Raw genomic sequence first — 15,438 nt, 5'->3', positions numbered from 1 at the left:
CCAAACACCTCTCCAAACTGTGGGTTTGAGTTAGAACTCTAACTGGTGTTGCTAATTGGCCAAAAACCTAATTTCAATGCACTATTATGACACTGTAAGGTGTTTTTTTTTAGCTCTACTAGCTTTGCCATTGAGGAACTGAAGCAAGCACCCTTATAATATTTGTTTGTAACACAGCCCTGTGTCCGCACCATCATACAATTCTTGGCGTTGTTTACGCAATCCAAAAACGTTCCATTATAAATTGCGATCTGGGTCAGCTGGGCATCATCTGTTCCATTGCCAACATGGCTAACTAAGTTATGCAAATTGATCTTACAGTGTTAGGCTTTCAAAAGGCACTTCAGACAAACAGATTGTAATTTAGGTGCTCACAGAATATAGAGTCATGAGTGCATTCAAGTGCGTGTTCTGCGGCTAATGCTTGTCGCAATACAACATGCGTATGCTAATTCTGTTCAGGACAGGACAGGGTATAACATGTCATCCTTGTAAACGTTGATGCTGTAAATGACCTGCGTTTTCAAATATGGAAATGTAAAGTGCACAATTTGGACTCATGGGTGTGTGTTTTGCTTGTGTGACATCAAAGCGATATTTATTATAATCCTAAACATTTCATCTTTCAGAACACATGGACTCCTCTCGATTTACAGCATTTTCCTCACTCAAGACAACAACAAATGTGCAAAGGTTGCGCAATTTGCGGGAGGCATGGGTGATTTTTATAATGGCTGTCAGTTAAAACCCATGCAGCGCTGTGAACCGGAGAACCTGGGCTGATGTCATTTATAGAATGTTACTGTACAGCCACTTGGTTCCAATTTAAGAGCTTATGAAAGACATAATCTGCCATTTTAAACCTGTAAAAAGGATGACAGGGGCTGTGTGGAAAGGGCTAATATCCTAACTGTATACTTTGTTTGATGGCCTTTTGAGCTGTATTTAATGATAATAATAATAATACAAAAATACTAGTAATATTAATAACAATAATAACAATATTAATAGTAATAAAAATAAAAATAATAGTAGTAATAATAACAATAATATTAATAGTAATGATAATAATAGTAATAGTACTAATAATAGTAATAATAATAATATTAATGATAATACTAATATTAATAATAATACTAGTAATACTATAAATAATAATAGTAATAATAATATGAATAGCAATAATAATGTTAATAATAATAATAGAAATAATAATAATTTTAATATTAATAGTAAAAATAATAGTAATACTAATAATAATAATAGTAATAATAATAATAATATTGATTATAATAGTAATAATAATACTATTAATAGTAATAATAATAATATTAATAGTAATAATAATAATATAAATAGTAATAATAATAGTAATAGTAATAATAATAATAATAGTAATAATAATATTAATAGTAATAATAATAGTAATAATAATAATAATATTAATAGTAATAATAATAATAGTAATAATAATAATATAAATAGTAATAATAATAATAGTAATAATAATAATAATATTAATAGTAATAATAATAATAAGTCAGATATTAATGACAATAACAATACTAGTAATAATAATACAAGTAATATTATTAATAATACAATTAATAGTAATAATAATAGTAATAATAATAATATGAATAGTAATAATAATACTACTAATATTCATAGTAATACTATAATAATAATAATAGTAATAATAATAGTAATAGTAATAATAATAATAATAGTAATAATAATAATAATATTAATATTAATAATAATAATAAAGATAAATACAATAATACTATAATAATAACACAAGTAATAATAATAATACAATTAATAGTAATAATAATAGTAATAATAATAATATGAATAGTAATAATAATACTACTAATATTCATAGTAATACTATAATAATAATAAGTCAGATATTAATAGCAATAACAATAATAGTAATAATAATACAAGTAATAATAATTAAAAAATAATAATTAACAGTAATAATAATATTAATAGCAATAATACTAATACTATTAATAGTAATAATAATAATAGTAATACTAATATTAATAGCAATAATACTAATAAACGTAATAATACTATTAATAGTAATAATAATAACAGTAATATGAATAGTAACAATAATATTAGTAATATTAATAGTAATGATAATAACAGTAATAATAATACAAGTAATAATAAGAGTAATAATTATAATATTAATAATAATTATACTATTAATAGTAATAATAATAATAATAATAATAATAATAATAATAACAATAATAATAAATATAATTTAGCAGACACTTTTATCCAAAGCGACACATGTTTTTTCTCGTTTGGGAGGTACCAGGAATGGAAGCCACCACCTGAGCTCCAGAGGAGCAGTGACCTAAGCAGTATGTTGATGAATGTGTCAAGGTCCAACCGTGTGACACGTACGTGGAAATCCATACTGCTTCATCAGCTTCTTCTTGGACACCACCTTCATGGCCTGAGGGGGATGAGATTGGTCATATTAAGTGAGCTAACATGTCATATCTTTCATTCTGGTCGCTCACACACTATTTAGTTGAATCACTAACAACAAAGAGACACACACTCCACACAGTACACTTCAGTGCAGAAAACACAGAAAATGCTATCAGTTTCATTCATTCATTTTTCCATTCCTTCCATCCATGCATTCATCCATACATCCATCCATCCATCCAGCCATTCATTCATTCATTAATTCAATCCATACTGAACAGGATTAAGGGAGAGAGACTAGCAGAATGGTCATGAGGGGGTCATACTAGATACATACAGAACCCCGGTATTTAGTGAGGACCACTGGCTACTATTCTGAACTTTTTTGTGGTGAGATTTGTGGCGCCCAGAGGTGCTGAGGCATCACCTAAGTGGGTGTTACACAGTTGGAAGAGGAGAAGTTCAGTGGCTATAAGACCCAGACTGGTTTCCAGACTTGTCCTCTACAAGATCATCAGCCGATTCCATCACCATCATCCTGTGACCACATCCCTCTGCTCAAGCCATGAACAGACCCGATCCCCCTCATCCTGTGACCACATCCCTCTGCTCAAGCCATGAACAGACCCGATCCCCTCATCCTGTGACCACATCCCTCTGCTCAAGCCACGAACAGACCCGATCCCCTCATCCTGTGACCACATCCCTCTGCTCAAGCCATCCCCTCATCCTGTGACCACATCCCTCTGCTCAAGCCACGAATCCCCCCCTCATCCTGTGACCACATCCCTCTGCTCAAGCCATGAACAGACCCGATCCCTCATCCTGTGACCACATCCCTCTGCTCAAGCCACGAATCCCGATCCCCATCCTGTGACCACATCCCTCTGCTCAAGCCATGAACAGACCCGATCCCCTCATCCTGTGACCACATCCCTCTGCTCATCCCCGTGACCACATCCCTCTGCTCAAGCCATGAACAGACCCGATCCCCCTCCGAAGGATGCAGTATCTAAAGCCTTGGCCTTTATTGGTTGACCTGTCATATTGCTTGTTTTGTTTTGTTTGCTCTTGAAGAATGCTATATTTATTATCAGAAGGTGTAAAGAAGTCTAAAGTCTTACAGCATTCAATAAATGTCCTATACATTAGCTCGTCCCTCCAGGAATTTGTAGAGATTTTTAGTGACATCTGTGGGCAAACATGCTTAATTTTCCTGAAACAATTCTGACATTTTGCATGGCGATATGCGATGAATTTGTTAAATTTGCCGCGAAAAATGTGCTGTAAACCGAAAATGTTTGTTGACACGTGGCTTGATTGAACCATGTTATCTGGTAAATGTCTTGTGATTGGTTGAAATTGCGAGCACTCTTTCTCTACTGGGGTGATTGGTCAGTTTAATGCGATAACATTGAGATGATTTAACTGTTTATTGCCGAAATAGTGCGGTTGATTGGTCAAAATGTGCAATCTCAGAATCACGGAATCCTGGAGAAACTGATTAGTGTTAAGTACACCAGCGTTGCAGGTACACTCGCTGTCAAAGCATTATGTTTCTTTGGAACCATAGCGAAGTGGATGACATAATAACATCTTTAACTTCCTGTATTTATCTCCATATTAATCATTGTGTCGTTTCTTGTGCTAATGGCGTACTTGAGATTCCCAGCACCACTTTCTCTGCTTTCGGGTAAGAAATGACTATGGGAAATGGATTGATGCAAGGTGGATGATTGGTTCTGTTAGGAAGGGTTGACTTCTGTTATCGCCAGGGTTTAAAGGCCCAATGCAGTCATAAATATTGATTTATACATATTTCTACACTGTGAGGTTGGAATAATACTGTGAAATTGTGAAAATGATGACAAAGCCCTTGTAGTGTAAAAGCTGTTGGAAAAGGCAGCCTGATATTTCAGCCTGTTTCGGTGGGGTGGAAATGGACACATCACCAGGCGGTAAATGAGTTAATAGACCAATAACAATGAGAGTTCCAAACCTCTCTGCCAATAACAGCTAGTTAGTTTTCATTTACTTCAGACCACTCCCAGACAGTCCTAGAAGAATTATTACATGAGAAATCGCTAAGATTTTTTTTTTTTTTTTAACCATTTTAACTGAAAACAAATCACAGTAAATGTACTTAATTTTTACCCCAAAATAATTTGATATTGAGATCAAAACAACAGCATTGAACCTTTAACTATGGTAAAGAGGACTCCAGAAAGCAAGCTAATGGTTCCGATGTTGGAGTCTGCAGTTTGTTACCAAGGTGGCCATACATCCACATTGAAACTCATCAACTCGTTACCTACAGTCATGCTATTGATAGTTCACAAAGCTAAACTTTCTTCCCCCAGTAAGAATCCTAAAACCGTGCAGCTCAGGATAGAATTAACAACATCCTGTGTATTCGGGTGTTCTAGTGATGTGAGAGCCAAAGTCAGTGTCTCAAACACACACACACACACACACACACACACACACACACACACACACACACACACACACACACACACACACACCTCATTACCTTATAATTTATAGCACTAATTGGCTGTTGATCCCTTGCACCTGCGGAACACGTGTATCTTCCGTTGGCTAATGAATAGAACCCATCTGAACGCATTACACAGGTTTATCAACGACATCATTCATATTCTCCCTGTGTGTGTGTGTGTGTGTGTGTGTGTGTGTGTGTGTGTGTGTGTGTGTGTGTGTGTGTGTGTGTGTGTGTGTGTGTGTGTGTGTGTGTGAGTGTTGGTGTGTGGGTGTGTGTGTGACGTCCAGGACATCAGATGCTGTTCAGACACCATGATGAAGGACCACGGATGGTGCATATCTTATAGGAGATAGTTTGTATTTTATTCTATTTCTTCAGACAGTACCACCACCACCACCACTACATAGTATTGATAGTTATTTCCCTGCTTGTGTCAAAGATCACAACATTAAAGCCGATTCCTAGTGTCGTCTTCCATTGATGTCATAGTTCTCCCAGGATCAGCTCGATGAGTTTAAAGAGGAGAACGGCAAGATGACAGCAGTCTGTAAGTCATTGAGAGAGGACATCAGTTCTGTATGTGAATCCATGATAACAATGACAGAGAAATCAGATTATCTCAAGGGACAATGAAGGCAGAACAACATGGTTGTGGATGGAATTGCAGAATCTTCACATGAGACCTGGACGGAGTCTGACAAAGTGAGGGAAATCATCTCTGAGAAACTGAAGATGGACCACAGGAAGATTGAGGTGGAAATCGCGCCCACAGAACCGGATAACCCACCACCGGCCCAGCTGACAGTTGATAGTGGTCAAGTTCCTGAGGTTCAAGGACAAGTTAGCTGTTCTGGAAAGAGCCAAGAACTTGAGAGAAACTTATATCTTCCTCAACGAGGACTATCCTGAAGCTGTGTGCCAGAAAAGGAAAGAACTGATCCCAGCCATGAAAGCTGCTAGAGCGCGTGGGGACATTGCTTACATCCCCTATGACAGGCTCATTGTCCTATCATTGAGAGCCAAGCCTGTGGTTTCGTAGCTTCAACCCCCGCAGCACACACACACACACACACACACACACACACACACACACACCAACTGATTAATGGACTGCTGAATGTATATCATTTTCTCCTGCTTTGTTTGCTCATTTCCATATTATGTTTATCTCTGATAAGCTCCCCAGGAAAGGGCTGAAAATAGCCAATACTAATATATGTAGCCTTAGAAATAAGGTTCACTAAATCAATAACTTGCTAACATCAGAGAACATTCATATATTAGCCATTTCTGAGACTCACTTAGATAATTCATTTGATACATCAGTAGCAATACAAGGATATATAACTTCTATAGAAGAGACAGGAATGCTTATGGGAGAGGTGTTGCTGTATATATTCAGAGCCATAATCCCTGTAATGCTTAGAGAAGATCTTATGTCCAGTGTCGTTGAAGTGTTGTGGTTGCAGGTTCCCTTGGCACATCTAAAGCCTTTTATTGTGGGGTGTTGCTATAGGCCACCAAGTGCTAACAGTCAGTATCTAAATAATATGTGTGAAATGCTTGATAGTGTATGTGATGTAAACAAAGAGGTCTACTTTCTACTTTTTTTTGGGGGGATGCTATAGGCCACCAAGTGCTAACAGTCAGTATCTAAATAATATGTGTGAAATGCTTGATTAGTGTATGTGTCAGGATTTGGCCAGGGTTGTTCCGGGTTTTGGTCACTAGATGCCCCCATTGTGCTTTTTGACCTTATGTTTTTTCCCTTGTTCCCCATTATTATTTGCACCTGTGCCTCGTTTTCCCCTGATTGTATTTAAACCCTTAGTTTCCCTCAGTTCTGTGCTCTGTGTTTGTATGTTAGCACCCAGCCCTAGTGTTCTGTGTATTCTTGTCGATTCCGGTGGATGCTCTTGTGGAATTCTGTTTTTGTTTTTGAGTATCTCTTGAGGCTTTTTTGTGCTATACCTACCACCTTTTGGATTTGCCATTTTTGTATTGAAGGACTTCTCCTTTTTTTACTTTATTAAATACACCGTCTTAAGTACTGCTGTGTCTGCCTCATCTTCTGGGTTCTGCTGACTATTCGTGGCTCAGTTGGTTAAGTGACTGTTTCTCACTCCGGAGACCCAGGTTCGTAACCGGGTCCTGACAGTATGTGATGTAAACAGAGAGGTCTACTTTCTTGAGGACCTGAATATTGACTGATTTTCATCAAGCTGTCCACTCAAGAGGAAGCTTCTTACTGTAACCAGTGCCTGTAATCTGGTTCAGGTTATTAATCAACCTACCAGGGTGTTTACAAACAAGATAGATCATCCACATGTATCGATCACATTTCTACTAATACTGTAGAACTCTGTTCTAAAGCTGTATCCGAACCCATTGGATGCAGTTATCACAGTATAGTGGCTATATGCAGGAAAGCCAAAGTTCCAACAGCTGGGCCTAAAATAGTGTATAAGAGATCATACAAAATATTTTGCTGTGACTCTTATGTGGATGATGTTAAAAAATATTTGTTCGTCTGATGTGATTAATGAGGATCATCCAGACGCTGCCCTTGATAAATTTATGAAATTGCTTCTTCCAATTATTGATAAACATGCACCTGTTTAGAACTGTTAAGGCTCCATGGATTGATGAGGAATGTAAAAACTGTATGGTTGAAAGAGATGGGGCAAAAGGAGTGGCTAATAAGTCTGGCTGCAAATATGACCGGTTGACTTACTGCAAATTGAGAAATTATGTGACATAACGTGACTATTATCTATTATGAAGCCAAGATCAATTATATAAAGAATGATGTAAAAAATAACTTGAGTACTTTAAATGAAATTATGGTCTTAATGACAAATTCAACTCCATCATTCATCGAAACAGATGGCATATTCATCACAAAACCATTTGATGTTGCCAATTATTTTAATGATTACTTCATTGGCAAAGACAGAAAACTTGGCAGGAAATGCCAACAACGAACAGTGAGCCGTCGCACTCATGCATAAAAAAACAAATAATGAAAGAAAAGCATTGCAAGTTTGAATTTTGTAAAGTTCGTGTGAGAGAGGTGGATTTTTTTGTTTGTTATCGATCAAAATTGACAAACCTCCTGGCATTGACAACTTAGATGGAAAGCTACTGAAGATGGTAGCTGACTCTATAGCCACTCCTATCTGTCATATCTTTGATCTGAGCCGGGAGGAAAGTCTTTGTCCTCAGGCCTGGAGGAAAGCCAAAGTCATTCCGCTACCCAAGAGTGGTAAAGCAGCCTTTACTGGTTCTAACAGCAGACCAATCAGCTTGCTGCCAACTCTTAACAAACTGTTGGAAAAAATGTTGCTTGACCAAATACAATGCTATTCTCTGTAAACAAATTAACAACAGACTTCCAGCATGCTTATAGACAAGGGCACTCAATGTGTACTGCACTGACACAAATGACTGATGATTGGTTGAAAGAAATTGATTATAAGAAGATTGTTGGAGCTGTACTGTTAGATTTCAGTGCAGCCTTTGATATTATTGACCCTAACATGTTGTTTAGAAAATGCACATTACCAGTCAAAAGTTTTAGAACACCTACTCATTGAAGGGGTTTTCTTTATTTTTACTATTTTCTACATTGTATAATAATAGTGCAGGCATCAGAACTATGAAATAACACATATGGAATCATGTAGTAACCAAAAAAGCATTAGACAAACAAAAATATATTTTATATTTGAGATTCTTCAAATAGCCACCATTTGCATTGATGACAGCCCTGCACACTCTTTCTGTCAACCAGCTTAATGAGGTAGTCACCTGGAATGCATTTCAATTAACAGGTGTGACTTCTTAAAAGTTCTTTTGTGGAATTACTTTCCATCTTAATGTGTTTGAGCCAATCAGTTGTGTTGTGACAAGGTAGGGATGGTATACAGAAGATAGCCCTATTTGGGCAAATACAACGTCCATATTATGGCAACAGCAGCTCAAATAAGCAAAGAGAAACAACAATCCATCATTACTTTGAGAAACGAAGGCCAGTCAATACGGAAAATTTCATCAAGTGCAGTCGCAAAAACCATCAAGTGCTATGATGAAACTAGCTCTCATGAGGACCGACACAGGAATGGAAGACTCAGAGTTACCTCTGCTGCAGAGGATAAGTTCATTAGAGTTACCAGCCTCAGAAATTGCTGCCCAAATAAATACTTCACAGTGTTCAAGTAACAGACACAACTCAACATCAGAGGAGACTGTGTGAATCAGGCCTTCATGGTCGAATTGCTGCATAGGAACCACTACTAAAGGACACCAATAATAAGAAGAGACTTGCTTGGGCCAAGAAACAGGAGCAATGGACATTAGATCGGTGGAAATTTGTCCTTTGGTCTGATGAGTCCAATTGGAGATTTTTGATTCCAACACCAGTCTCAACGTCAACAGTGAAGACGTGACTCCGGGATGCTGGCCTTCTAGGCAGAGTTGCAAAGAAAAAGCCATATCTCAGACTGGCCAATAAAAAGAAAAGATGGGCAAAGGACACAGACACTGGACAGAGGAACTCTGCCTCGAAGGCCAGCATCCCGGAGTCGCCTCTTCACTGTCGACGTTGAGACGGGTGTTTTGCTGGTACTATTTAAGGAAGCTGCCAGTTGAGGACTTGTGAGATGTCTGTTTCTCAAACTAGACACTCTAATGTACTTGTCTTCTTGCTCTGTTGTGCACCCCGGCCTCCCACTTAAATTGATAAACTTGGACTAGCTAAATCAACGCGCCATTGGAACACAGGAGTGATGGTTGCTGATAATGGGCCACTGTACGCCTATGTAGATATTCCATAAAATATCAGCCGTTTCCATCTAGAATAGTCATTTACAACATAAAAAATCTCTACACTGTATTTCTGATCAATTTTATGTTATTTTAATGGACAAAAATGTGTTTTTCATACAAAAGCAAGGACATTTCTAAGTGACCCCAAACTTTTGAATGGTAGTGTATATGGGAACTCCTTCAAGACTGTTGAAAAAGCATTCCAGGTGAAGCTGATTGAGAGAATACTAAGAGTGTGCAAAGCTGTCATCAAGGCAAAGGGTGGCAACCTTGAAGAATCTCAAATCTAAAATATATTTAGCTTTGTTTAACACTTTCTTGGTTACTACGTGATTCCATGTTTGTCATTTCATAGTTTGATGTCTTCACTACTACTCTACAATGTAGAATATAAGAAAAAATTAAGAAAAACCCTTGAATGAATAGGTGATCTAAATCTGTTGACCGGTAGTGTATGTGTTATAGCTTTTCAACATCTGCCATATCGTGGATTCAGAGCTATCTATGATAAACATGTCAAGTGTGGTGTACCACAGGGCAGTTGTCTAGGTCCTGTGGGGTCCTCTATTTTTACCAATGACCTGACACTTGCTTTAAACAACACCTGTGTGTCAATGTATGCTGAATATTCAACAATCTCAACAGATAAAAGACCCAGGGATCTCCTGCTGGACAATCTCAACAGAGAAAAGACACAGGGTTCTCCTTATGGACTATTTCAACAGATAAAAGACCCATGGTTCTCCTGATGGACTATTTCAACAGATAAAAGACCCATGGTTCTCCTTATGGACTATTTCAACAGATAAAAGACCCATGGTTCTTCTGATGGACTATTTCAACAGATAAAAGACCCATGGTTCTCCTTATGGACTATTTCAACAGATAAAAGACCCATGGTTCTTCTGATGGACAATCTCAACAGATAAAAGACCCAGAGTTCTCCTTATGGACAATCTCAACAGATAAAAGACCCATGGTTCTCCTGATGGACTATCTCAACAGATACAAGACCCATGGTTCTCCTGATGGACAATCTCAACAGATAAAAGACCCATGGTTCTCCTGATGGACAATCTCAACAGATAAAAGACCCATGGTTCTCCTGATGGACTATCTCAACAGATACAAGACCCATGGTTCTCCTGATGGACTATCTCAACAGATAAAAGACCCAGGGTTCTCCTGATGGACAATCTCAACAGATAAAAGTAATATTCCCAAAGGGAACCAACTGCTAAGAACCATGCAGAATCTACAGTCTACACCAAATATATAAATATTTATTTATTGCGTTCGAGGACGATTTGGGGGAAGACAGGGCAGACAGGGGAGACAGGGAAGACAGGGAACACAGGGAAGACAGGGCAGATAGGGCAGACAGGGGAGACAGGGAAGATAGGGAAGACAGGGCAGATAGGGAAGACAGGGCAGACAGGGAAGACAGGGAAGACAGGGAACACAGGGAAGACAGGGCAGATAGGGAAGACAGGGGAGACAGGGAAGATAGGGAAGACAGGGCAGATAGGGAAGACAGGGGAGACAGGGAAGATAGGGAAGACAGGGAAGACAGGGCAGACAGGGCAGACAGGGCAGACAAAGAGAAGAGAAAGTCATGAATATTTAGAAGGTGTGTCAGGGGAAAGCGACGCAGGCAAAACTGTGTGTGTGTGTCTGTGAAAACTACACTTCACAAGCAAAACTGCTGTTTGTAAAACACCAGACAGGGAGCGTACTACCACTACTACTACTACTACACTCCTACTACTACTACTACTACTACTACTACTACTACTACTACTACTACTACTACTACTACCACTACTACTACTACTACACTCCTACTACTACTACTACTGCTACTACACTCCTACTACTACTACTACTGCTACTACTACTACTACTACTACTACCACTACTACTACTACTACTACTACTACTGCTACTACTACTACTACTGCTACTACACTACTACTACTACTACTACTACTACTACACTACTACTACTACTACTACTACTACTACTACTACTGCTACTACTACTACTGCTACTACTACTGCTACTACACTACTACTACTACTACTACTACTACTACTGCTGCTACTACTACTACTACTACTACTACCACTGCTACTACTACTACTACTACTACTACTACACTACTACTACTACACTACTACTACACTACTACTACTACTACTACTGATACTACACTACTACTACTACTGCTACTACACTACTGCTACTACTGCTACTACACTACTACTACTACTACTACTAGTATTACTACTACTACTACTACTACTACCACAACTACTACTATACTACTACTACTACTACTGCTACTACACTACTACGACTACTACTACTACTACACTACTACTACTCCTCCACTACTACTACTACTACTACTGACTACTCTCCTCCAACCCTACTACTGTTTATAGTGATATATCTCCTCCAACCCTTCTACTGTTTACAGTGATACATCTCCTCCAACCCTTCTACTGTTTATAGTGATACATCTCCTCCAACCCTTCTACTGCTACTGTTTATAGTGACACATCTCCTCCAACCCTTCTACTGTTTATAGTGTTGCATCTCCTCCGAACCCTGCTACTGTTTATAGTGATACATCTCCTCCAACCCTTCCACTGCTACTGTTTTTCAGGCATTGGACGAGAGAGAGAACACTCAACCCTGCAACACCATGGTTGAGGGTTCGATTCCCATGGGGATCATGACAAAAAACATTTAAGTCTGAAAATGTATGACCTCACTACTGTAAGTCTCTCTGGATCGGAACGTCTGCTCAATGACTACAATATATGACCTCAGAACTGTAAGTCTCTCTGTAAGTCTCTCTGTAAGTCTCTCTGTAAGTCTCTCAAATGTCAATTCAAATGTTGAGGGGTGTTTTATTTCCTGTTTCTGAGAGCGTCAGAGAGTCCGTGTTTGTCTGCTAATAATTAGCTTAATTCATTTCACGCTTAAGTGATTTGGGTTCTGAAAGACACTCATGGGGGGGGACTGAAAGTCGACTAGAGACAACCGAGACCTTTAAGACACCTACCATGAGAACCTACTAAATCTACCCAAACAAAATGACACCAAACTTAAAGACAGGAAGTAAATCAGAAAGTGGAGCAAAACTAAAAACAGGGGAGTGTGCTCACAACAAACAGAAAATAAATTCCATCTCACAACATGGTCAACTTCAATACGGCGAAAGTGCAGAGACCCATCAGTCTTAGGTATTAATATACAGGGCGAACTCCATGCTGTTGCCTATGTCGTGCTCTAGCATGAACTCCATGGACTGTTGCCTATGGACCACGGACTTGCCTATGCTCCATGTAGCTCTAGCATGCACTCCACGGACTGCCTATGTCATGAACTGTTGCCTATGTCGTGCTCCATGGACTGTTGCCTATGTCGTGCTCCAGCATGAACTCCACGGACTGTTGCCTATGTCCACGTGCTCTAGCATGCTCTAACTCCACGGACTGTTGCCTATGTCGTGCTCTAGCATGCACTCCACGGACTGTTGCCTATGTCGTGCTCTAGCATGAACTCCACGGACTGTTGCCTATGTCGTGCTGCAGCTGTTGTGAACTCCACGGACTGTTGCCTATGTCGTGCTCTAGCATGAACTCCACGGACTGTTGCCTATGTCGTGCTCCAGCATGAACTCCACGGACTGTTGCCTATGTCGTGCTCTAGCATGAACTCCACGGACTGTTGCCTATGTCGTGCTCTAGCATGAACTCCACGGACTGTTGCCTATGTCGTGCTCTAGCATGAACTCCACGGACTGTTGCCTATGTCGTGCTCTAGCATGAACTCCATGAACTCCACGGACTGTTGCCTATGTCGTGCTCTTGCATGAACTCCACGGACTGTTGCCTATGTCGTGCTCTAGCATGCACTCCACGGACTGTTGCCTATGTCGTGCTCTTGCATGCACTCCACATGGGACTGTTGCCTATGTCGTGCTCTAGCATGAACTCCACGGACTGTTGCCTATGTCGTGCTCTGTTGCATGAACTCCACGGACTGTTGCCTATGTCGTGCTCTAGCATGCACTCCACGGACTGTTGCCTATGTCGTGCTCTGCATGAACTCCACGGACTGTTGCCTATTCGTGCTCTAGCATGAACTCCACGGACTGTTGCCTATCCACGGACTGTTGCGTGCTCTAGCATGCACTCCACGGACTGTTGCCTATGTCGTGCTCTAGCATGAACTCCACGGACTATTGCCTATGTGTTGCGTGCTCTAGCATGAACTCCACGGACTGTTGCCTATGTCGTGCTCTAGCATGCACTCCACGGACTGTTGCCTATGTCGTGCTCTAGCATGAACTCCACGGACTGTTGCCTATGTCGTGCTCTGTTGCCTATGCATGAACTCCACGGACTGTTGCCTATGTCGTGCTCCAGCATGCACTCCACGGACTGTTGCCTACGTCGTGCTCCAGCATGAACTCCACCTCAATCTACGGCTTTATTTTATTGGCCCATGTGTTTATGCAACTTTCAAAAAGGATTCCACCAATCTGATAACCCCTCAGTGACAGAAACTCTACCACAAAAGTATCTTTTGAACACTCAAAAGATCTGGGCACAGCATAGCTCTAGAGGAAGTGATTAGAGCGACTACCATACTCATGGAAAACAGTCACTTCGGCTGGCACAGAGAGATGACATCAGAGATGATCTTGTAATCTACGATAGACTGTAGATTGTCTACACGATTAGAGAGCGTGCAAAACTGGACAAAAAAATAAATAAATCACAAAATAATCTGTTACAAAATCTGTGACAGCGAAGCCTTTCTTGTTGTCCAGCATATTTACCATTAGAAGGTTACTGGTACTCTGTGTGAGGACATATAACAGAGCTCCCACCTTGAGCTCTCACTGTGGACACAGATGTACAGATCCAAGTCTGGAATGCCTGGAAATATAATTCAATCCTGTGCCTTCCTCTTCCTCATGTTACATTACATTTGAGTCACTTAGCAGACACTCTTCTCCAGAGCGACTTCCAGTTGTGATGTCATACATTTTTGTTGTTGTGATGTCATACATTTTTGTTGTTGTGATGTCATACATTTTTGTTGTTGTGATGTCATACATCTTTTGTTGTTTTGATGTCATACATTTTTGTTGTTGTGATGTCATACATTTTTGTTGTTGTGATGTCATACATTTTTGTTGTTGTGATGTCATACATTTTTGTTGTTGTGATGTCCAACATTTTTGTTGTTGTGATGTCATACTTTTTTATTATTTTTTTATTTATTTTTCTCATCCATCTCTCCTTGTTTTTATCCAGGAGCAAACCTCAATCTCTCTCATCTATCTCCTTTTCTCTCTCTCTCTTTCTCTCACCACCCTCTCTCCCCCTATCTCTCGTTCTGTCCCCCTCCTCTCTCCACCCCCCTCTCTCTCGTTCTGTCCTCCTCTCTCTCTCAGTACCTCTGAATCCATCTCTCTCTCTCCAGATGAGACCAGTCTGTCTCTGATTTGAACCATGCAATCTGTCCGTGCATTTACAGTACAGGCCATCTCACTGTCAGCATGAACACTAAGACGGGGAACATTTTTGGAGTGACCCTTTCTGATGTGATCGTTTTGTGATGT

General features: G+C 39.5%; 1 protein-coding gene across 1 annotated transcript in view; it reads right to left on the bottom strand.

The window, feature by feature from the left end:
- Positions 1-2,370: 2,370 nt before the first annotated feature.
- The window catches only part of LOC135551036 (calcium/calmodulin-dependent protein kinase kinase 1-like), a 94,128-nt gene continuing 81,060 nt past the window's right edge, over positions 2,371-15,438 (bottom strand). The window contains exon 5 of the mRNA XM_064982412.1: positions 2,371-2,482. Coding sequence (XP_064838484.1) covers positions 2,405-2,482 — 78 coding nt within the window. The 3' untranslated portion in view covers positions 2,371-2,404. The remainder of the gene's footprint in view (positions 2,483-15,438) is intronic.

Source organism: Oncorhynchus masou, chromosome 12 (assembly GCF_036934945.1).
Source record: "Oncorhynchus masou masou isolate Uvic2021 chromosome 12, UVic_Omas_1.1, whole genome shotgun sequence".
Classification (NCBI taxonomy): domain Eukaryota; kingdom Metazoa; phylum Chordata; class Actinopteri; order Salmoniformes; family Salmonidae; genus Oncorhynchus; species Oncorhynchus masou.
Note: the sequence above shows the minus strand (reverse complement) of the source record. Positions and strands in the feature narration are given on the sequence as shown.